Below are 22,542 nucleotides of genomic sequence, written 5' to 3'. Positions count from 1 at the left end.
ACTCTTACACTCAACGTGTTTTGTAGCTTCATTCACAAACTTCATTCGTTCCTTCTCATAGCTGCATAGGATTTATGTATTGAAAACGCGGTCATTGACCCAACTTCTGTGGTGAACAGGCTGTTGGGGTTCTTTCCGGTTTGGGACTAACTCATTTAATGCCGATGTGAACATTCCTGTGGATGTCTTCTGTGTGTTGAGATTATACCAGGAGCGAAAGTGCTGGGAGCTTATTTGAGTGTTGGTCCTTCATTGGAAAGTGTGAATGGAGGCTAGACACTGGAATGAAACCACGGAAGAACCCAGTCCTTGTTTGCAAGGACCTCACCATCCAGTGAAGGACAGACCTGAACTGGCACACAGTCTAGGATGTTGGTAGGGGGCATGGGCCAGAGCACCTGGGATGGAGGGGGAGACCGGTGAGGTGGGAGTCAGGAAGCCTTCCCAAAGGGAATGACACTCAAAGTGACTTCGGAAGCATGAAAAGGTATCAAAGGAGGGACAAAGTGGAGAAGGCAAGAGAAGCACATGTGGAAAAAGAGACAAGTGTGGAAGTAGGTCAAGTCCAGAGATGGTGTGTTAGAGCAATAGAGGAAGGTCAGAAATGTTTGGTGAAGGTCAAGGCCAACTAGACAAGTTGGGGGCACCAAGGACCTTGCTTTCCATCTATGGAATATATACATTCTCCTGCATGTGATGGGAAGCTGAAGTGGAATCTAGGGACATGTTGGGGCAAGATCAGTTCATTCAGGTGGCCGTGTGGAGACAGGACTGGAGAAGGGCCTGGAAGCTGAAAAGGGGAAGGGAGTGTGGTATCTTAGCAGACGGAAGCTAGGTGATTTTTTGAAGTCTGGTTTTGGCCACTAGCCAGACCAAGAATCTCGATGGCTTCTAATGGAACATGGAGGTTGTGCAGGGGGGAGGGCTGTGTGTGGGTGCCAAGTTTCAACGTGCAGAAACCACACAGAGTAATTGAAACGGAAAGCTTTTGGGGCCAGGAGGCCCCCTGCTGACACCCAGGCTGGTGTAGGCAAGGAGCCCTCTGCTTGTGAGTGGGGAGGCAAAGCATATGTGTGAGGAATCCACGCCAGAAAGCGAGAGCAGTACAGTGTGGGTCCGCCACAGCAGTGCCCATGTCTCCTTGCTCTCCGCCCCCTCTGCAGACCCAGACAGAATGTGGAGTGGAGACAGACACGTCCCTATCTCGCCCGGCTTCCTGACAGACTCAGGAGAGGAGTCTAGAAAAGTCTCCTAGCTCCTCTGATTGAAATCATAAATTCAGTAGTTATATTTTATGCAAACTTAGCGGATACAGTGGCCGGGATGGAGCCCAGAAATTCGGTGTTGGGACTCTGAATGGGTACTTGACGTGGCACGAGAGATGTACAGAATGAAACATCATGGGAAAATCCTTCCTTCTAGTGTACAATTGATACTGTACTAGGAAATAGGAAAAATTCATAAAAGCAGAAAACATTAGCCTCATATTCCACTGACCGAAGAAAAGCACAGTTGATTTTTAGTCCTTCCTCCTCCCTGCCTCCCTTGCTTTCACGCACACATTTCTATAGACTTGTAATCAGGTTCCCTTCATTTATGCCATCTATGGCATTATCTCCGATCGCTTAAAAATTTGATGACCACAATTTTCCCTTGACTAAAAAAATAAAATTTAATGGCAAAACCTACAGAAAATACCCTGTAAAAAAGGAAAAAAAAAATCCCCAAGTTCCTACCACCCATTCTTAATTCTTGGTCTCTGTCTTGGCATTGGGCTCTTGTCTATAATTTAAATTTAGTAAAATTATTGCTTTATATTAACTTCAATTTTGCAACTTTTAAATTATTACCTATGTATTAGGAATATCTTTCCTAACCGTATTCCACTGAATAGCACCAGAATTTATTGGAATGACTCCTAAGTTGTTTCCAAATTTTTTAAAAATATAAACAGTGCTGCACTTATGCAATTTTTAAGAATATACACTCTTTGTGTGGAATTGCTGAGCCAAAAAAAAAAAATCTCACTTTTTAAGACTTTGGCTACATATTACCAAATACCTATCTAGAAAGTAAGTGAGCAAAGCAGTGCTCATTTGCCCATAACTTCACCAATATTAGGCGCTGTCATCTTAAAAAATTTTTTTCTTTATTGCTAATGAAGTTAAATATTTATGTATTTGTGATACTTTTTTTTTTTCCTTTTGTAAACTATCCATTCAAAACCTCATTTTTCTACTGACATAGTTCTGTCATGTGGGTATGTTATTATTTATGGAAGCATTCTCTATCAAAAAGGGAAAAGCCCAGTATAAGGAGTCCAAGCCAAAGAGGAGACAGATTACTTCATGGGTGTACAACAATGCGGCAAAATCTCACTGCCCTCCATCCCTTCTGGAGAGTTCCACGTTTTCTGTGTTGGGCTACTTATGAAATATTCCAATGATACCAAGTATTACTTTAATGTAGAAATTAGCCTTTATTATAGCAGTTAGGTAAACAACCAGTAGTCTGAGAACAGATGTCCATAAAGGCAAAATAGACTGAATTTCTGCTGTTAGTGTATTAAGGTGTCTTTTTGTATTTAATACGAAATACAAAGTAAGCTAGGAATCATGTCTCACCACATGCTCTCAAATGCAGGCTATTTATCCTTCTCAAACACGCACACAGGATTCTGGAGGTCTGAGGCTGAAGGCTGTGTCCTCTGATGCTCAGACATACATATACGAGAGGAAACAGAAGTAGGAACGTTGAGGAATCATGAGGTCAGAGATGCTTGTGTTAACTCCCTTGCCTTGTTCTTTGGGGATCATCTTCTGGCACCATTTAGCATGAAACTCCAAGAGATTGGGGGGAAAATTTTTAGAAATTATCCTTGGTTTTAGATCAAATGTCTCCATGGTTTTTAGGGGTGGGGAAAATTTCACTAACACACACCTGAGATCAGTGTAGTGAAAATGTGAATGTATATATACGAGTGTAGGTATTTGGTGCTCAGGAATAAGAGGGTTTTAAACCTACTTGATCATTCCAGAAATCTTGGTGTTTTGTTTTGTTTAACACATACTCACTCTTGACCACCAGCCGAAGCATCTGGGTAAAACCAAAAGACTATTTTCATGTACTTCTCAGGGGATTCTGATGCTCAGACAGATTAGTTTTCTGGTCTCCATTTGCGGATGTGTCCCCTACTCTAATGATTATTTTGTTCTGTGTTATCTGTTGTCTCTACTGGCTCTTCAGTTAGTGTTTGCTTCAGTGTTCTGCTTTTCCTACGAGGAATCTACCAGATTATGTGCCAGATTCAGTGGGCTGCTTCTGTGTGAGGTCTCAGGACTTTTCTTACTTCTGAACAATTCAAAGCTGTTTCACGGAAAGCATTGCCCTGTTTGCACTTTTGTTTTTGAAATCCTATTTCAGAAGCTAAATTCAAACTTCTACTTTAATCCTTTATATCTCTAAACCTGTCATTTTGATTTCATAGTTGTTTGTCTTTCTCTGCCACACTCTGGGTAATTTCCTCAGATGTATCTTCCATATCATCACTTTTCTCTTTAACTGTGCCTATCCACCCTCAAAGGTGGTCATTGCTGAATGTTATTCACAGTGTTTCATTTTGAATTGTTCTACTGGATTGTCATCACTGCCAATTCTTTTCCTGTTGTTTTTTTTTTTTTTTTTTTTCCAGGAGGGCTTTTTATTTCTCCCTTTATCTCCTTCATGATTGTAAATGTACTTAAATTTATAGTTAGCTTTAGACTGTTAGGTTATCTCATATTCTTGTGGTGCTGTTCTTCCAACATGTATCTGTCGATTCTCCCGTTTTGTGGACCACTTCCTTGATTTGGTCTTGGTGAGCGTTTTTTCAGTTAGGATATAGCCTCCCTGTGGAATGCTTGGGTACTTTAAGAAGTGGCAGTAATCCTTCAGAGAAGTCTTACATTTGATTCTTCGGTGACATCTAGGAGTTTTACTGGTGAGAAATATTTATGGTCTCTACATTAATATCTTCATTTGGGGTGCCCCTGCTTGAGGAGGGTCTAAAATTTGCATGCTACACCTATGCATAGAAGAGATTTTTTAAATTGCCATTTATTGTGGCAAATTTTCCCCACCCAGATATCTGATCAGTGAGAAATTTGCCAGTAGCTTTAGTAAGTGAACAATACTTTCCCGTCCCTTAATGGAGTGGGGGCAGGTCTTCCTTGGTTGTAGCTTTATGTGTCAATTTCAGTTCCAACTCTTTACTTTCCTTATGCCCAACGGCCATGTGTAAAAAACCCCAGCCCATAGCTGTTAAGTTCTGTGGTCATGTCTTACAGCCTCTCTTCTGGCCTCGACCTCTGTACTTACCACATCGGTTATGAGGTTCTTCTTTGTTTTTAGCACATTAAGAGATCTGTGTCTCCATTTCTTGGTCTCTCTCTCCTTCCCTTTCTTCCCTGCCAATATGTAAAACAGTTGCATTCGATTTCACCCAGCATGCTCCTGTGTCTGTAGCACACAGAAGTTAGGAAAGCCGTGTTTAGTACATGGAATTGGAAAGCATTTGGTTTGGAGACCACCAACGAGTGCAGTAGAGGATATAGGACTTGGAAACAGGAACCAGAGTTGGAACTATGGCTTCACCCCTTTCTGAGTAAATTGGGCTGAGTCATTTAAATCCTCTCTGAGCTTTAGTAGGAAAATAGGGATAGCACTACTGGTGATCTTCCTTCCATGGTCTTCCTTTACGCTCTAAATTCTCTCGTGTTTCAATGGTTGCCATTTCCTCCATCCTCCATTCCTACAAAAGCTGGGGAAGACTGCAAGTTTCTCATTAAACGCTTTCCTTTAAAAACAGCTAATGGTGGTGGTTGACTGAATGATCTTACTACTCTTCCTTTCACCAATGAATTTCCACATACCAATGGACTGAGAAAAACTCTGGTTAAAAAAAGGAACCCAAACTGGAAAGAAATGATGAATTCCATTTCCTAAGAAGTTTGCAAGGGGGTCAGAGAGGGGTGGACTTTGCTCCCCCTTCTCGCCACACTCTCTCTCCCTGGAGTGCAAGTGAGTGAAACCGTATATTGGTTTAGAGGTTCTGCTTGAGTAAAGGTTTAAGAGCCAATAAATCCGTCAGAGTAGATCTCAGGCTGAGCTAAGGTGAATAGCCTCACAGTAATTTTTCCAGAGCCTCAGGGTACTAGGCAGCAGAAGCAGAGAGGTCGCCGATGCCTGCTCACCCCCCTGCCCAGGAGCAGAGACATCAGCCCACAGATATAGGAGAAGCTTTTCCCAGAGAGTTGTGTTTACTGCGTGGTAAAAATCCCTTGTCAAACAGCAGAGCACTCAGATTTAAAAAGTAATTAGAGAAAAAAACAGAGGCACATAAAACTCACATGTCCTCTCCGTGACTCTGGGGGTCTGCAGACCCCCGGTGATCATTGCTCTTCAGCGTGGACGGCAGCCTGATGGTTATTGCCTGAGACATTCAGTATACACATCCTTTGTTTCTGCTTTCCACTTACAGAAATGTAAGCTGTAGACAAACACCAGAGCACTAGGTTGTCCAGGGTGGCCAAGTTTCCTATGTTTTATACTTCATTTTGAACACTGAAAAATCTAGGAGATTGTAAAAATCTTAGCAGGATACATTATACAATGGAATGTACCATAGGTATTCCATATACTTGTTTGGAAAGGTGCCTCGGAGTATGAACTTGGAAGCCAGGCTGTGTGAGCGCCCGTGACTGTGTGTGGCTGTGTGACCCTGCGCAAACAGCTTCTTGACGCTGTGACTCAGTTTGCTCATACAGACAACCAGGATCACAGGAATCCCTGAGCCATAGGGTTGTTGAGAGTGTCCAACGGAGTTCATCTGTGAAGAGCTTGTAACAATGGCAGACTGACTCATTGTCAAGTTCTGAGCTATTATAAGGTTAAGTATACCTGTTTGGGTCTGGGCATTATACTTGGGTTTGAGGTGAGAGCGAACTTTCAGTTTTCATTTTCTACCACTTGGACTGGTTACTGTGTATACAACACTTTCATTAAGAAAAAACATTATTCAAAAGTGCATGGGATAGGAAGACAGTTGTTCTGAAAGTCTGGCTTCTAACGGGGACTTGAAACATTCATGCTTACTGAGGGCCATATACTGAATGCATTAGGAACGGATTCCTGCGAGCAGTCCCTTATATTTAATCCCCCACATCTGTAGTACATCTTACACTCAGCAAAATATTTTTATATTCATGAGTTCATTTAATCCAACTAACTGGATTATTTATGAATTCACTTAATCCCTGGGAAGTGCATGTTCCTATGTATTATTCCAAACAGATGGGAGTTAGTGAGAATGGTGGTTGTTCTAATGCTCCTCTGCTCATGGCACAGCTGGACAGGCAACAAAATTGAAGTGGGAGCAGAGAGCTCCTGGTTAACAGAAACCGATGAAAAGCCCAGTTTCCCCAGACAAAGCTCTTTCCACCAAACCATAATCACCCTGTGGATTTACAATTCCATCCTATGCATGAACACTATTAAGTCTGCGGTTTGGCAAGAAGGTGGGTTTCTAGTGGGTCAACAGGAAAGAAGGGCCAAAAAGAAAGTTCTCAAAGTTGATAAACCAAGGATAAAGATGACCAATGACCAATGACAGAACGCATCATTGGCTTCTGGTCACAGAAGCCTCAAGTGGGATAATGCTGACAAGGTAAAACCCTAGAATAAGAAAATAAACTGCTCAAAGTGATGGAACCAACAGTATAATTAAAAATAGTAGCTATGGGCTGTAGTAGGGGTCATTAAGACAATGAACACATTTGAAGCGATAGGCCAGATCGCCTGTTATCTACATGATCTCTGGCAAGTTGCCTTTCTCTCTGGTTTTCTCACTTCTAAAGTGCCTTTAATCCACCTAAGTTGAGCGATAAGGTCATTGCTCTTAAGGAATTTACATTCTGGCAGGCGCAATGAACAGACAATAAACACATAAAAATGTACCAGATAGTGGTAAGTGTTATCCACAGAATTAAAATAGGCTGAGGGGAAAGATGATGATTGGGTACCCAAGATTCGGGGGAGGCTGGGGAAAGATGCTCTGAGGAGGTAACATTTTGGATGAGAACACAAGGAAGACTAAGCCATATATGAATGACCAGAACTCTTTCTAGGCAGAAGAGCTAGTATAAAGACTCCAGAGAGGGAATGTGCTTGGGGTTGTGAGAAACCAGCAAGAGGATGGACGGTGATTTAGACACAGAGATTTTGGAAGATTTTAAACCAATTTATGATCTGAGAAAAAGCTTACTATCATTGTTATGGGCAAGACTGGACACAAAAATACCAGGTAAGAAGCCTGTGTAGTAGTCCAGGAGAAACAGAATGTCTTTGTCTAAGGCGAGAGTCCTAGAAATGCAAAGAAGTGGACAGATTCAAGGTGTTTGTTGGAGTAGGAGCAATACCGTGCCTATAAATGGCTTTTGTGAGTTGAGTGAAAGAGAAGAATCGAGGAGAACTGTCAGATTTGTGGCTTGAACAACTGGTTGGATGTTGGCATCATTTTCCAAAATGGGAAGAAAGAGGTGTATAAGGGACAGTTAGTGTGTGTGTGCCGATGGCGTTACCTCAAAAGTTCGGTACTGGTCATGCCAAACAAGTGACACTGTTAAGCCGGAAACTAGAGTCAGGGTCCAAGGGATATAACACAGTGAGTGGTAAGAATCTGGGAGTGATGTGCACAAAACTCTGGGCTGGATGGCATCCCCTGGAGAGACTTGGTAGAGAAGAGAAGGGGGGAGTTCAGGATCCCAAATCAGTCTTCCATCAGAGGTCAAGTTGAGTACAGGGACCAGAGAAGGAAGTAGCATCTAGGGAAGCTTCAAGAAGCAGGAAACAACCCAGTGTAAGGCCAGGAAATCAAGAGTTGGATTCCATGTAAAGGAAATCATGGATAAGGTCCAGGTATATCCACAACCATTATGTTTCTATAGCACTTAAGGGCTTGGGAAGGAGCCCTTAACAATAAGTTTGCCAAGATGTCTAGAGAGTTCCATCCAAAGTCGATAGACAGGACTTCTCATACATAGAAAATCTGAAGCACGCTCATCAGGAAGATAAATAAACACGCAGTCTTAGCAGAGTCACTGCAACAAGGAGATTAATCTACTTCAAGATAAATGTAATAATCTTAATAAGTGGAATGGATCTAAATGCAATAATTACACGTTGTAAGGAAACAAGAATTACATGTAAGTTGGCATCAGTCCAGAAGTCGACTTTATCCGTAGCTATCACAGAAGTATTAGAGTTTTCCACTCCATAGTTGATGTTTGGGTTTGTGGCACAGATTGAACAGTAATTCTTTTTGCTAGAACTATCTTCATTTAGGAAGACTGTGATGCTGATTAGGGGTAGAAAGAGGAGAGCCCTGAGGACAGGGGTCATCAGGAACCAAACTGCTCTCCATTAACATGTCTAAGAATTTAGCAGTGGGGCCAGAAAAGGAGAAGACACAGTGGCTAAGCGACGGGGCAGGGATATAGAGTCCACGTTGCAGAAAGAGCAGGGTGGGTTTTAGGAACCCCCACATCAAACACTGAAATTCAATATAATGTCCACAAAGGAAAAAAATCTTTATCCAATTACTGGGCAGTTGGCAAGCCATGTCCAACTACACAGACCTTGCAGTCAGCATTTATGTGTTTGACTGTTAAAATCTTAAGAGAAAGCTGAGAATTACTTGACATTTGAAGAAAGCCTCCAACATAAAAGCAAGGGACCTCAAAACAAGAAAGGAAGAGCGGAAACTCAGAAGGAAAGTCTAATTAGGCTGTCCTTAAGGACCTCACAGAGGTAAGTTAGTTATTCCCCAAACAAGGTCAGGAGGCTAGTAGGCTGAGATTATTATTAAGATAAGAAAGCATTCTTAGAAATTTAAATAGGAGAGCTAAAATTACGTAAAAAATTCAGAAAAAATAGAGGAAACCAGAAGGCCAAACCAGGGGGCCCAACATCCAACCAATAGGGTTTGGAAGAGAAAAGTCAAGGAACTTTTCTGGACAAGGGTATTTTCTGGACCCGAAGGACAGCGGAGCACCCAGCACAGTGCACAGAAGACCCACCATCATTTTAAGTTTCAATAACAGAAAAAATACGGGTCACATCTAAAGGATTGAGAGTAAGAATAGCTGTGAACACTGTACCCAGGGCTCTCTAGGCAGAATGCAAACTTTTTTTTTTTTTTATTTAAGACCTAAAAAGTCGGAGAAGCCTTCTAAAGGATGGCTCCCCTCAAAGCTCTAAGGTAAACCAAGAAAGAAGGAATGCTACCCAGAAAACCAGGAATCCATCCAGGAGAGAGAGAAGGAAATACCCCGGATGAGTAGGACCAGTGGGTGGAGGGGTGGACAGCACGCGAGCCAGGCGAACCCAGGTGACAGGATGCACAGCAGAGAGAGCCTTCCAAAATGTTTCCAACTGACTACCTGGTGGATTTGCCGGTGTAGAAAGTTACACCAAGGGTGGTGTTTCTTGAGCTTGGGAGGGGGGCTGCAACGGTCCTGCTACCAGTCCTGCCTGCCATGGAGGGTCTCACCAGGCTAGTCAGTTACCCTCTGTGCTGCACACTTCCCCGTGATGAAATGGATCCATAAGGTACCTACCTCACCGAGCCCCTGTGAAAATTAAGTCAGTTATTATACTTAATGGTCTGAAAACAAACAAAAAAAAACAATGCTTTTGAGTATTACGCTATTGGAGGCACTGGAAAGACTTAGCACGTATGGAGAAATCTAGGCATTTTTTTAAAAAATGGCCAAATTCTCAGCTCTAGGGAAAAGAATAACTGGACAAGAAGGGAAACATGGTAATAGGCTCCTTGGCTCCACAGTGACCACTCCCCTGTCAGATGATACAGATGTTGCGATTGTCATGTGACAAATCAGAAGGACGGTAAATAGAGGAGACATTATCTACCATAACAGAACATGAGCAGAGGTAGCATTCTATTTAGAATATGGAAATAAATTTTAAAATGAAGGGCTAAATATGTGTACATGGCTCCTCAAAGAACAGAATATGGTTAACTATGGCCAGTGGTGACAAATAATGAATAAAGTTTTAAAAAAATTTTAAAAGGCAGCGGAGCATCAGGTGCTTTTATAGTCATTCCAGAGCTCTGACTTCTGACAGGGGCCTCAAGGTTAGGTTCCGTGGGCCTAAACACTGAGTTTGCATGGCTGGGGAACAATCCGAGAGAAAAGCTATCCTCTGTGAGCATTTCATTCCACAGTCCCGGGACATGAGTCTCTCTTACCCTGGAAAAACTTTTTTTTTTTCTATCTGGAAAGGGGCCTGCTGGGGCAACTTAGCCTTAAAAAAATAATGGGGGAGAACCTTTCTTTTTGATGTCCACCACCCAGGACATGGGTTAAGTTTGGCTTGATACTACAGCCATTCCTTTAATAATAATAAATTTTGGTTAGAAATCCTATTTTCTAAAAGTCATGACAAGGATGAGATTTAAAGGCCTATGACTGACATAGGGATAAGCATCCCTGTCATGTTCTGAAATTAAATAGATCAAAGGCATTGTGCCAAAGACCAGGCTGCAGAATGAGAGAGAAGGCATACAGGTTGTCCACACAAGGATGGAATTTAAAGGCGCCCTGATTTTGTCTGAGTTCCATCTGATGTTTCAAAGGTAAGGCAAGCTCTGAGTGCCCTCATTGTGGTCCCCTAAGTATCTATGCTGGCTGGTACTTTCCAATCTCAGTGACCATCTCTGGGATTTGCTTCCATCCCCGGCTGGGCTGCGTTGTGGTACTCGGCCCCCACACTGCCTTTAAGGGCTGAGTAAAACCCCAAGATTAGCCAGCAAGGAGGAAGTCCCTTTATTAGGCCTCTTCCTGTCCAGGGGACAGGTGTGTTTGGATTTCAATGAACAAACTGAAATTTCCACAGCTGAGCCAAAGACCACTGTTCCAGAACCCCAGAGGGAGACCTGGGGGTCTGGTGTTTTGTACTGTATCTTGGCAACACTTCTTGGTGCTGCTGGCCCATAGCAGAGGCCCTGCTTCGTTGTGATGGGCCTTGAGGCAATCATATTTCCAGCTGTGTCAAGAAGAAGCCATGGGATAAAGGCTTGAGAACCCCTTGCTTAGGTCACAGACATACCAAGGCACCCCCTAAAAATGAAATCCCACTCAAAATATGTGAACACACATTTTACAGCAGCCATGTGAGATGACGATTTTTTTTAAGAAGCAAAATCCAGACGGATAATTTTTTTTTAAGACCATCTGAAGTGCTGAGTCAGTGGCCTTGGATAAATAATACCATGGATTTTGGTGCTTTCAACAATAAGCAGGAGGGCTGAGATTTGGTTTTTTAATTCCTTTAAGCCTTTCCCCATAAACCCGATGCATTACAGCCATTTTTTGTAGAAAGAATTTTAGTTTACTTTCTTACCTTTCCATTCCTGCGCTAGTGCTATGGTAAAAAAGAAAAGGAGATTGAGTATGGGAACAAATATTTAGGAAGTGGCCATCATGTGGGCACGTTAGTATTCCAGCACAATGCCCAGCACAGAAGCAATTTTAAATATGAAGAGACTGAAGCTTAGTTGAAAATATGTCTCAGATCACAAGGCTAACGAGCAGTGAAGGTGAGATTAGAATGAGGCTTTCCTGAATCTGAAATGGATGCTCTTTCTGTTAGACCACATTCCTTCTCATAAATCCCAAGCACAGAGCATTGTTTTCTCTTCTGCAACTGCTGCTAACAAGGATGTTGCAATCCATCGATTCACGGAAGTCATGTAAGACAGTCCCGTCATTTCCAACTGTGTGAGTGAATGCACTTGTCTCTACTTTATCAATTAAGGTTCCTGCTGCGACATGTTTCTCTATCTTGCCAAGTATTTAAAAATCTCCATTATGCATTGCTTCTCACCTTGCCCAGTGAAAGTTGGCAGGCACTGTTATCCTCACTTAATAACTCCAGTTACCCAGGGAGTAGCCTGGATTAGAAACGATGATACCCAAAGCTCACGGATAAGCACTCTGAGTCTCCTGTCTAGACTCCATGAATAATTCAGAGGTCTGTTTGGTGGAAATCCAGTTAGGAGTCCGGCAGATAGGATGGCTTCGGAGCTGTGGCATCTGGAACACTATTCCTGCCTCACTTTCCTCCTAGCTCTCTGACTGCTTCTCTTTAGAGGCAATCGTCTCATTCCCCCATCCTTTAAGAGTCGGTGTAACACGGGGTTCTGGTCCCAGCCCTCTCCTTGGTTATTCTCGTTGTTCATTAAGCCAAAAAGTAGGGGGGCTCCCGTTACTTGTGCAAGTCAGCTGCCTTGTTGGCATTCTGGTCCAGTTCTGGCTCTTTCCCTGTTCTGTTCTGTATTCTAGGTTCCCTTGCCCTCTAGCATCTGGTTACTTTCAGCTTTTGGGTGGAATGGTGTAAAACTGGAAGGAGAGAAAGGAAGAAAAACCAGATGCTTTGTCCATTCTGTCTGCCCCACTTTCCTATGGAGCTTCGGGTCCTGGACCCCAACCGGTGACCTCACCCGGCAGCCCCTCCGTGTGGTTCGGTGACCTCGCCCGGGCAGCCTCTTCCGTGTGGTTCTAGCTCCTGCCAGACGGTGTCCCCCCTCCGTCCACGGTCCCTCCAGCCCCAGGGGTGACGACAGCCTCCAGGTGTCCGTGATCTGTGGGTTACCTCATTGCTCCCTGCTTGGCTTTCCAGCTTTCCTCGTCCCTTCTGTACTAAATCCCATCTGCTGGCCAGAGGTAGAGGACTGTGTTCCTGGCTTTATCTTCTGGAACAAACCTGACATGTTGGCAGGAAAGGCCTTTGTCATAAAAGATACCGGAGAGATCAAAGAATTTCTGAAAGGACAAAAGGAGGAGAGGTTCTGAGAATATAAGGGAAAGAGCAGTGCTCAGAAACATCCCAGGGAACTGCTCAGTGAAGCCGTGCTCTACGCATGGCGGGGGGGGGGGGGACCATGGCGGGGAGGGAGGCACCACGTGTGCCACCAATGCTGGATGCTAAAAACTCCCACTCACTACTACTGTCTGTCCCCAGAATCCAGTCTGGGCATTTCCTCCTCCATGAAACGGGCTTCCCATTTAAGGGAGCGGATTGGATGTGTCTAATTAGCACAGTACAGGTCACGTCCCCACTGGTGGCTCCAAGTGTACATGACCTTTTCAGTTCCTATCAGGAGCGATGGGCACTTTACAGGCAGCAGGATCATTCAAATATAAGATAAGGATTTGGATGCTCCGTGCCCATTTCAGTCTGGATAGCCATTTAGGCAATGATCCCAATGGAAGTGGTTTATTTGGGAAAAGGTGGGGGGGGGTCCCCTGCAATCACTGGTAAGGAAGTGGGGCAAGTAAGAGAAGGCAAGTCAGCCATTGTAGGGTAAATTATCAATCGAGTTTTCTTCATGGGGTAACTAGAACTCATTCCTCAGAGGGCAGAGGATGAGGAGCCACGGCGGGGGCGGGGGGGAGGACTTAGTTCCCCTGCACTCGGCAGCTCCCTCCCTCTGGTGTGGCCTGAGTGGCCCGTGCTAGCCAGAGAAGACCAGCAGGCAGGTAAGTGCAGGGTTTGGCTGTTGGAAGTTGGACAAGCGGGAGATGGACAGGTAAGGGAGAGAGGATAAGGCAGGGAGTGAGCTGCACCTGCTCTAGGGCATAGGGCCAGTAGCAAAGGTCCACTAGGAACTGCTAAGCTGTGAATGTGCACTAGTGAACTAGAGAGAAGTGTTCCTGGCCTCCCTAAGCAGGTGGTGTTGAGACACGTGAACAGGCACGTAGGGTGAGGGCAGGAATAGGGCAGCCCAGCGAGCCAGGCCTCGACTACCGGCCTCTGCGACCCAGGAGGATGGGGACAGCCCCCCCTACTCATTTTTTAATCCCCACTGCTGAGGATGGTCACTATTCAAGGTATGTTTTCTGACCCAATAGCGAACTGTTGGGCACAGCTTTGGGATGTTATGTTCATGTCTATTTCCTCATTATAACCCAAGGCAGGTGTGTCCCCATTTTGCAGGGAAGAAAGTGTAGGCGCTCATAACGACTCCTGTCTCAGCCTTGAAGGATTTTCTCCTAAAGGTTCACCTACCCAGGGCACCCCATTGCCAAGCCTGGGCTCTCCCTCGGGCAACTCTTCCTTGTCCATTCTCCTGAGCAGCATTCATTAGGAGTCGGAGCAAAGTCTGTTTAGTGCTGGATGCCCAGCACCGAGGCTGCTGCTGACACGTTCCAAATGTGTAAACCTCATTGACACTGATTATTTTCTGCATGGCTTGAGTCAGTGACTAAGGCTTAGAGCCGTGGAGTGACCAGACAGGTCCCGAATCTAAAAGCTGGTAATACCGAGGCTTGAACTGGGGTCTGACCCTCTAGTATCTATCTCTCGTGCTTTGCTGAGCCTTCCACAACTTACCTGTCTGTGGCAACTAGAAGATTTAAGTTGGCTGGAAGACTGCTATTTTAAGGTCCAAATCATTGGGCAGGAAATATTTAAGAGCTTGCTATCAGCATCACCATGGGGGATGACCGAGCCCAACAGGAGACTTACAGCAAGAAGAATGTTCATAGAGGACCAGGCCCCATTCTCAAAGCCTGGGCTGAACGGAAAAACCTTTCCCATTCCCTGTGGATGGACATTGTAAGTTTTGGAACTTAATCTCTAGGTAGAAGTAAAATTGTTCGCTCCAGCACCAATAACCAATTTACCTTATTATCTTACTAAACCAAAATAATTTTAAAATGTTAGAAATGAAGTCTTTGAAGGAACATGAAAGATCTATCCAGTACCTTAAGACGCGGTGGGAGAGTCCTGTCAAACTGCCAGCTGTCGGTCATTCCCAGAGCCGCGTTCAAAACAAAGAGGAAGGGGGGACACGTCTTCTGTCTCAGCTGTCATGTTCTTATTCTCCCGTTTTTGCAACATCATTAAGGGTTCTCCATCCGTCGGGCGCGCCCTCTCCCTGTTTCTGCAGTTCTAATATGGCCCAGAAACCGCACAGAACTAGTAACTAGTAGCAGGGGAAGGAGTGGGAGGTGAGAGTTAGAACGGACGGGAAATGTTACGGGAGAGGTTTTCAGATATTACGATGTACACATCCTGATTTTAGCATGCGAAGGTGTGGCCCCCAAGAAAGTCCTAGAGTTGAAAAGAACATGCCAATGAGATATGAAATCTTCAAGTGATACTAATGAAAAGCCTATATACATTGTGTCCCAATGAGATTATCAGGCGTAAATACAATCGCGAACAACAAAAAGAGGCTTCACACAAATTACAACTCAGAGTCGGTAAGTACATGTTTACATTCCTTAGAAGCATGGGAAAGTATTTGGATTGGTTTCTGAAAAACTACTAAATTGAAAAACTAGTCGCCAATAAAGATGACATGTATCATCGGGTGCTTTGCTTTGATAATGTGCACTTCCTTGGTAAACACTGAACTAGGATCTAATTTCTACTTTATCTCTTTTTCTTCTGAAAAAAAAAAAAAAAAAAAAAAAAACAGAATATGCCTGTGCCCCACAGCTTTTAAATGGACATCCAAACAACTAACCAGATGAATAGTTAATCAGTCATTCCTTGGGCTGGATCACTCATTCAGAAGCTCCAAGGTGAACACTGGGTTGTATTTCACCTGGTTCTCACCAGTTCATAGGTTCCAGCAATCCTGCCTCAGTTCACCAACGGGGTTCCGATGGCAACCAGAAGCAAACCCCCCTTGTCAAAGATAGCCCAGCGAGAATCAAGTGCAAGACAAATTAAGAGAGGGTATGAAAGAGGGTGCCTGGGTGGCTCAGTGGGTTAAAGCCTCTGCTTTCGGCTCAGGTCAAGATCCCAGGGTCCTGGGATCGAGCCCCGCATCGGGCTCTCTGCTCAGCGAGGAGCCTGCTTCCCCCTCTCTCTTTTCCTGCCTCTCTGCCTCTCTGTGATCTCTGTCAAATAAATAAAATCTTTAAAAAAAAAAAAAAAGAGGGTATAAAAGAGAAAATATGTGGCTGATACTGTGGTCCCATCTTCTGAGCCCTAATCAGTCTCAGAGCCAGATGCAACCTCGGAATCTATCTTAACGCATTTCTCCAAAAAGCCACTCCAGACAATAGGAGACAGAACATAAGATAGAGTTCTTTGCCTCCATCGCTGAAGACTGAATATTTCAAGCCACCGATACCTCCCATGGATATTGGATCTGATCCTGGTTACACCGATCTATTCCCATCTGTGAGTGTGCCAACAGCTAAGGCATTTGTGCCTTTCTTATGTTCCTTCTACCTGGAGATATCTTTTATCTACTCTTCTACTGGTGGAAACCTTTTAAAAAAGATTTCATTTATTTACATGTGAGTGAGCAAGTCCAAGTCAGGGGAGCGGCAGAGGGAGAAGCAGACTTACCGCTGAGCAGGGAGCCTGGCGCGGGGCTGAATCCCAGGACCCCAGGATCATGACCTGAGCCGAGGCAGATGCCCAACCAACCGAGTCACCCAGGCGCCCTGGAAACCTTATTTATTCTTTGTGGCTCTATCCAGTAATTGCCACTGTAGTTTGTAATTGTTTATTTCATGAGTTCCAGCTGGAGGGGCCTGGGAAATCTAAAAAAAATCTAGAAAGTAATGACCATCATTACCAGCATTACACTGAATATTTAAATATAAAAAAAAAAAATTCAGCCCAAACACAAAGCTCAAGGGGGAAAGGATGAGATTTATGAACTAGAATGCCTTTCCCCATCTCTTTTTCAAAGCTGTAGCTTCTACTACAAAGTGAGTCAATATATAAAATTGCAGTGTATTCCTGAGTTTCTACTGTAAAATGTTTACCAAGGATAGAAATGGAATCGTAACACTGTTTTGCCCCGAGCCACAGGAACCTCTATTCAAGGCAAACGTCACAAAAAATTTCAGGAGTTAGCAAATGTTCTAGGTTAATCGTTCCCAAGGCTGGGCTGATTCCCAGGATCCGAAGGGGAACCCCTAAAGAGTCTATATTCCTTGGGCTCCTGTTGGCCTGCATCTTCGGGAAGCAGAAGTGAGCCCCAAGAATGAGCTGTATAAAAGCTGTTGAAGTGAAGAACCACCAGACAGACTGTCTGAGCTCAGGATTATCAGCAAATATTCCTTACAAGGATATGTCAAGGAACAGAAATATCTGGAGACACAATATTTGAATTCCATTGAAGCAGGGACAATATTGGCAGTCAGTTTACTCATTTTGCTCTTTTGGCACCACCATTATGGGAGGAAAAGGACTGCTCAAAATTTTAACAAATTTCTGAGAACCAAAATATCGTCTTAAATGTCCCACGGTTGTCTTCAGCCTGAACAAGAAAGTATTTGGGGACAGAACTTTGTTCAAATTCAGTTTGATTTATCCAGCCATGGAGAGTCAATTGCGGAAAGAGCTTGGCTTTTGAGACTTCTGCTACACAGTGACCTCATCTTCTGAAATAAGGCAAGAACTTGGATATGTTCAAAGAAGTACAAACTTCCAGCAATATCATCTCTACAAATGAGAATCCCTGAACATGTAATTTACAACTGGTTTGGGAAGACCAATTCATACCATAAAGACTCAAATCTAGTAGACTGCCTTAATTGGGTATTTTCTGACAGTACTCTAAGTGCTACTCTATAGGTAATCCATACATCTTTGGTATTTTTCTGTTACTATGTTCTATTTATGCATGCTCCAGTGGGAACCAAGGGACATTGTGGATGCAAATGAATGAACGGACTCAAACCCTAATAAGTTTAGGAGGAAAGCACTGGACTTCTGAGCACCATATTAAGTTCACCATGGCCTGGTAGATCCTGTGGCTGGCATGAAATGAGGACACCTATATGCATTAAGAGGAATAGCTAAGATTTCTTTGAAAAACATTCATTTTCATGAATCTCCTTTCTGTGCTCTTCGTTTGCATTTGAGAAGTAAGCTTAGAGACAAAAATACAGACTCGGAGTCCAACCCAACAAAGGTAGAGTCCCACCATCTCTGTAAGGAGTTCATCTGCTTTGCAGTTAAGACAAATCTGACAGTTGACATGGAAATTAATTTAAAAACCATGGCCGCGCTAGGCATGGGGAACACAATGCTAACATCTGCTGGGTTTCCCACGTAAGGATTTACATCTTTTACAAAGCATTCCTTTTGGTGTTAAGGTGCAGTACTCACATTCCACTGGGCAATGGAGACCGTCTGCCTAACTTCCATGTTTTCTCTGCAGCTGGGGGTGCTGATGACATCGAAAAGGAGAGAAGTTCTTGGAGCAGGTTGTCTTTTCCGAAAATGGCCCCCTCAGTATCCCAGTTCCACGCACTCTTGCCAACCAAGAGAGGTAGAGTCTCATTTTCCGTTTCTTGGCCTGGGTGATGCTTCGTGACCACCCTAAGAGAATGTGGAGAGAAGATGTTGTGGGACTTCTAAGGTTAGGGCATAAAAGTTGATAGAGCTTGGACCTGGCTCTCTTCTGGGACACTCACCTTCGGGAGACAAGCCGCCACCTGGAGGGGCCACAGGGAGGTACTGCAGCCACAGCCCCACGGCAGCCCCCGCCCACACCCAGCATCCACTGTCTTCTACCTCTTCAGTCCACCTGAAGCCAGGTACACTGGCTTCAGTAGAAGGGACACAATGTTCTCCCCCCATGCTCCACCCAAACTGCAAACCTGTGAGCGAAATAAACACAATCACCGGCTTAAGCTAGTGTGGGGTGGTTTTCTTCCGACAGCAAGGGGGATGCTTATCTTCTGCCAATAGTTTAAGTCGCTTCTCACCAGGAAAACAACTGAACAGTTTGATTCACAAATCGGGGATACAGGGCTGTCTCCTAACAACTGGCTCGCATCCCCTCGCCATTTGGCCCCTCTTGGGCCCAGATCATGGGAAAGCGATGCTTGTTGCACTTGGACACTATAAATTCTTTAAAACTTACAAAATGCATCCTAATGAAAACTGCATCTTACAGATTTTCAGTAAAAAGGAAAGAGGAATGCCCTCTTTCTGAGGTGACTGTAACCAAACCCAGTGTGCATTCAGACCCTTCTCCACACACACCCCTGAGTACATCTTAGACTTCCCCTGTAGGTCATGAGTTGTTACAGCAAGCCCAGCGACACTAATTAGGATCAAGATAGGACTGTAATGATGGCTGCCGGTTTCTATGTGCAGGCAATGAGGAACACGGGTAGCTTGAAACCGGCTATGGTGGGAGTATTGACACTCTGAATTTTCATATTTACACTAGCAAAAATGAAAAATCAGAGCTTCTGTTTGGGGGAAAACCAGTTCTTAAATTTACCATCAGGGCTCATATTTCTCTTTGCTTATGAGTACCTCGCCAGCACCTAGGCCAGTGTCCAGCATGCAGCCGGCTCTCAGTAAATGTTTGCTGGTTGAATGAACGAGTGCTCTAATCACAGGCTCAGACCATATCCCAGCTGATGTGCTTCTAAAACGAATGTGACCCACCAGTTTCACACACGAGGATGCTTCTGAAAGGCTACTTCTAATTATTCTTTGTTTTCAGGCATTTCCTTATTTGGATAATTACTCTCTCTGTGGGTGACCAGAGCCAGGGACACAGCTGAAGTGTGCAATTCACAGCGAGGCACAATTCCCCAACAGTCAACCTATTATGGCGAAAATTAATTCTAAACCTCAGCAACCAAAAAGTGCCATCCTTCTCATCTCTGTTACCAGCTTCTGTCATACTCAGATTTTTTTTTTCAGCAGTGACCTAGTCAAGAAAAAAAATAAAAAGAACATACAGAGATGTGCACATGGACTGTGGGTATGTGTGCATGTGCGTGTGGCATAGGTAGATCTTTTGGGAGAAATCTACATATATAATAAATATCTTCCTTAAATAGAAATGGTGGGAGGGCTGGTGGGAGATGGGGAAGAAAGTGTGAATAATGAAGTATAAAAAGGAGAGCAATCCAGGCCTTATCTGTCGGAGGATGGAGATCAGATCTGTAACATGGTTGCCTCCAAAATTAACTACTCAGATACATAGAAGCAACACACGAACTTTCAGCCTAAAGACCCAAGGCAGTGTGGTAATGATCACCCCAAACAGCAAGACTATGGACATTATTTAACCATCATAACGTGCTCCAGGTTTCGGGTCACGGACAATAATTATGATTTGAAGAATGATAAATGTCTACATGGCACTTCCCCAAAATCCATCTCTGTTTAAAAGGCAAATGCTTTCCAAAGCGGATTTATCTTTTCAATTAACCTTCTTGTGGGTTCCAAGAAGATCTTTGGGGGCAGGCTGGATATGAAGAGATGAAGGACAGTGGTATTGGTATTGATTTGCTCACCAATCAAAGGCTGACCCCTTCCAATGTTGGGCTAACAAATGGGTATCTACTTGAATTCTTTCTTCTTTCCTTTTTTTTTTTTCTTTTGAGATTCCAGGAAATGATAGGAATCTTAGTTCTGTTCTTACGAAAAAAAACTCATTAAGGTATTAGAAATACTGGTGTGGCTTTGGTGGAAGTCATACATTACCTCTGGAAAATGGATATTCTCTGATTGCTTTTGAGACTTATCAGTAATTTTCACCACTAAAAATGCAGCCGTCATTCTGGTAGAATTTCCAAAAGCCAAGGCTCTGTAGAAATCCACGGAAGTCAGGAAAAGCTTTGTTTCCCCCTGTAGAAATCCAAAAGGATGAATCTAAGGAGATGTCTAAGAAAATGTCTAGCATTACAAAGCCTTTTCACATCAGCAAAATAAATTAACTTGCCAAGAAATCTTAAATAAAAGAGTAGAAAAATCAAAGCAGGGCACAATGTGGAAGTCCAATGATGAGTCAGTATTAGAAAACCTCTTAGTAGAATTCACTAAATTAGAAGTCAAAAGAGAAAATCAACTTTTTCCTCCTCCTCGTTCTGGCCCCTTCTCCCAACCCTTCCTGGAAGCCATTAGCTGGATCCCAAAGGAAGTGGGAATGTGTTGGAACTTGAGTGGCATGAACATGCCTCGCGTGGGGAGAGGGCAGTGGAGGTGGACCAAGGACTGGTTTCACCCGAGGGTTCGATCACACGGGTAATGGTCTTCAAGATAATCAGAGAGCGGGTTTTTTACTCCTAGGAAGGGAATTAAGAACGTGGAAAAGGGAAAGCATTAGAATAACCTGCAGCCAACCTGGAGTAAAGTGTCACTGTAGACTCCGGGTTTTCCACAGATGGATGGGTGCGCGGACAAATACGAGAATCACATGGACCATAATTGTACACAAAAGCATACACACGTTTCTCTAGCTCAGTCCACTAAAGGGCTCGGACGCACTGATCCCCAAGAGTATCAACATGCCAGGACCACGGGGGGACTCTGGCCGGAGTGGAGAATCAACAGCCACGTCGGAGATGGGCCCATTTTATTCTCTGATATTCAGACAAAGCTTGGAATGCTGTGCGTGGTTAGGAGAGGCACACTAAAAGCACAGATTCCTGGGGTAGTCCAGAGCGTGCCATCATGGACAGTTAAAGGAGATGAGGAGATTTACTCTACTGAAAGAATGAAGGGCGATACAAAAGTGCTCTTCACAGTTCCACCTGGCGGTCAAGAGAGAGAGATCAGGTTCCGTATCTCAGGGTTCCCAAAAATAGAATGAGGACCGATGCACAGAGATTTCCCAGAGAGCATCTAGGGACAAGAAAAACTGTTCCAACAATTAGACTCACTCCACAGAGGAGGAGGACGCGAAGCACAAAGAAGGCTCTAGGTCTTTCCTCCGACGCTTCCAAGGACTCCCCCACGGCTGTGGCACTGCAAATTCCAGCCATGGTAAAGAACTGCACGGAACGGACCCTGTAGACCTTGCAACTCCACGCGAGGTCCATGGACCAGCGGCACTGACATCACCCGGAAGCTGGATAAAAATACAGATTGTTGCTCCCACCCCCTAGACCTAAGGGATTAGAACTGGCATCTTCAGAAGATCCCTGCATGAGTCACATGCGGAGAGTGGGAAGCAAACCTGGAAGATGTCTTCTCACTCTCCAGCTTCTCCATCCACTTGGGTTTGCACCGTCTCCTTTCGCCAGTCCTCTTTCACCTTGCATGACCTACTCAATATCCTTTTAATCATTCGTTACTGACGGCAGAAGACCTGAGGGTGATTTGGGATAGAACGGCTATAAGGAGCTTCCAAGTTAACATCATCAGATAAATGATTATGCCGTTGGCCCTTGAACAACACCGAGGTGGAGGGCACCAATTCTCAACAGTCAAAAATTCACATACAACTTCCGACTCCCCCAAACTTCACCGATAGCCTGCTGACTGGAATCCTGACTGATCATAGAGTCAACACAGATTTTATATGTTATATGTTTTATATTAAAAGCAAATACATTTACAGTGCTGTCCTGTCTGAAAAAGAACTGCATCTAAGTGGGCTAGTGCAGTTCAAACCTGTGTTGTTCAAAGGTCAACGGTATTCCTTATTGGTGAGAATTTGGGGGTGGGAAATAGTCCCACTGGAGGTCAGTGATC

The 22,542-nt window shown here is 44.1% G+C and overlaps 1 protein-coding gene across 2 annotated transcripts in view; it reads right to left on the bottom strand.

Moving 5' to 3' along the window:
• Nucleotides 1-2,459: 2,459 nt before the first annotated feature.
• LOC309845913 (uncharacterized protein) overlaps nt 2,460-22,542 on the bottom strand; it is a 120,793-nt gene continuing 100,710 nt past the window's right edge. The window contains exons 12-21 of one of the 2 annotated variants that reach the window (XM_082694424.1): nt 22,025-22,156; nt 20,361-20,694; nt 19,501-19,768; nt 18,513-18,698; nt 18,205-18,417; nt 16,429-16,636; nt 14,826-15,012; nt 12,712-12,881; nt 5,388-5,527; nt 2,460-4,445 (exon numbers count right to left, since the gene is read on the bottom strand). In XM_082694424.1, the coding sequence (XP_082550550.1) occupies nt 22,128-22,156 (29 nt within the window). In that variant the 3' untranslated portion in view covers nt 2,460-4,445; nt 5,388-5,527; nt 12,712-12,881; ... (5 more) ...; nt 20,361-20,694; nt 22,025-22,127. The remainder of the gene's footprint in view (nt 4,446-5,387; nt 5,528-12,711; nt 12,882-14,825; nt 15,013-16,428; nt 16,637-18,204; nt 18,418-18,512; nt 18,699-19,500; nt 19,769-20,360; nt 20,695-22,024; nt 22,157-22,542) is intronic. The other variant, XM_082694425.1, reaches the window with a different exon arrangement.

The sequence above is a fragment of the Mustela nivalis genome (assembly GCF_964662115.1).
Source record: "Mustela nivalis genome assembly, chromosome: 13".
Taxonomy (NCBI): Eukaryota; Metazoa; Chordata; class Mammalia; order Carnivora; family Mustelidae; genus Mustela; species Mustela nivalis.
Note: the sequence above shows the minus strand (reverse complement) of the source record. Positions and strands in the feature narration are given on the sequence as shown.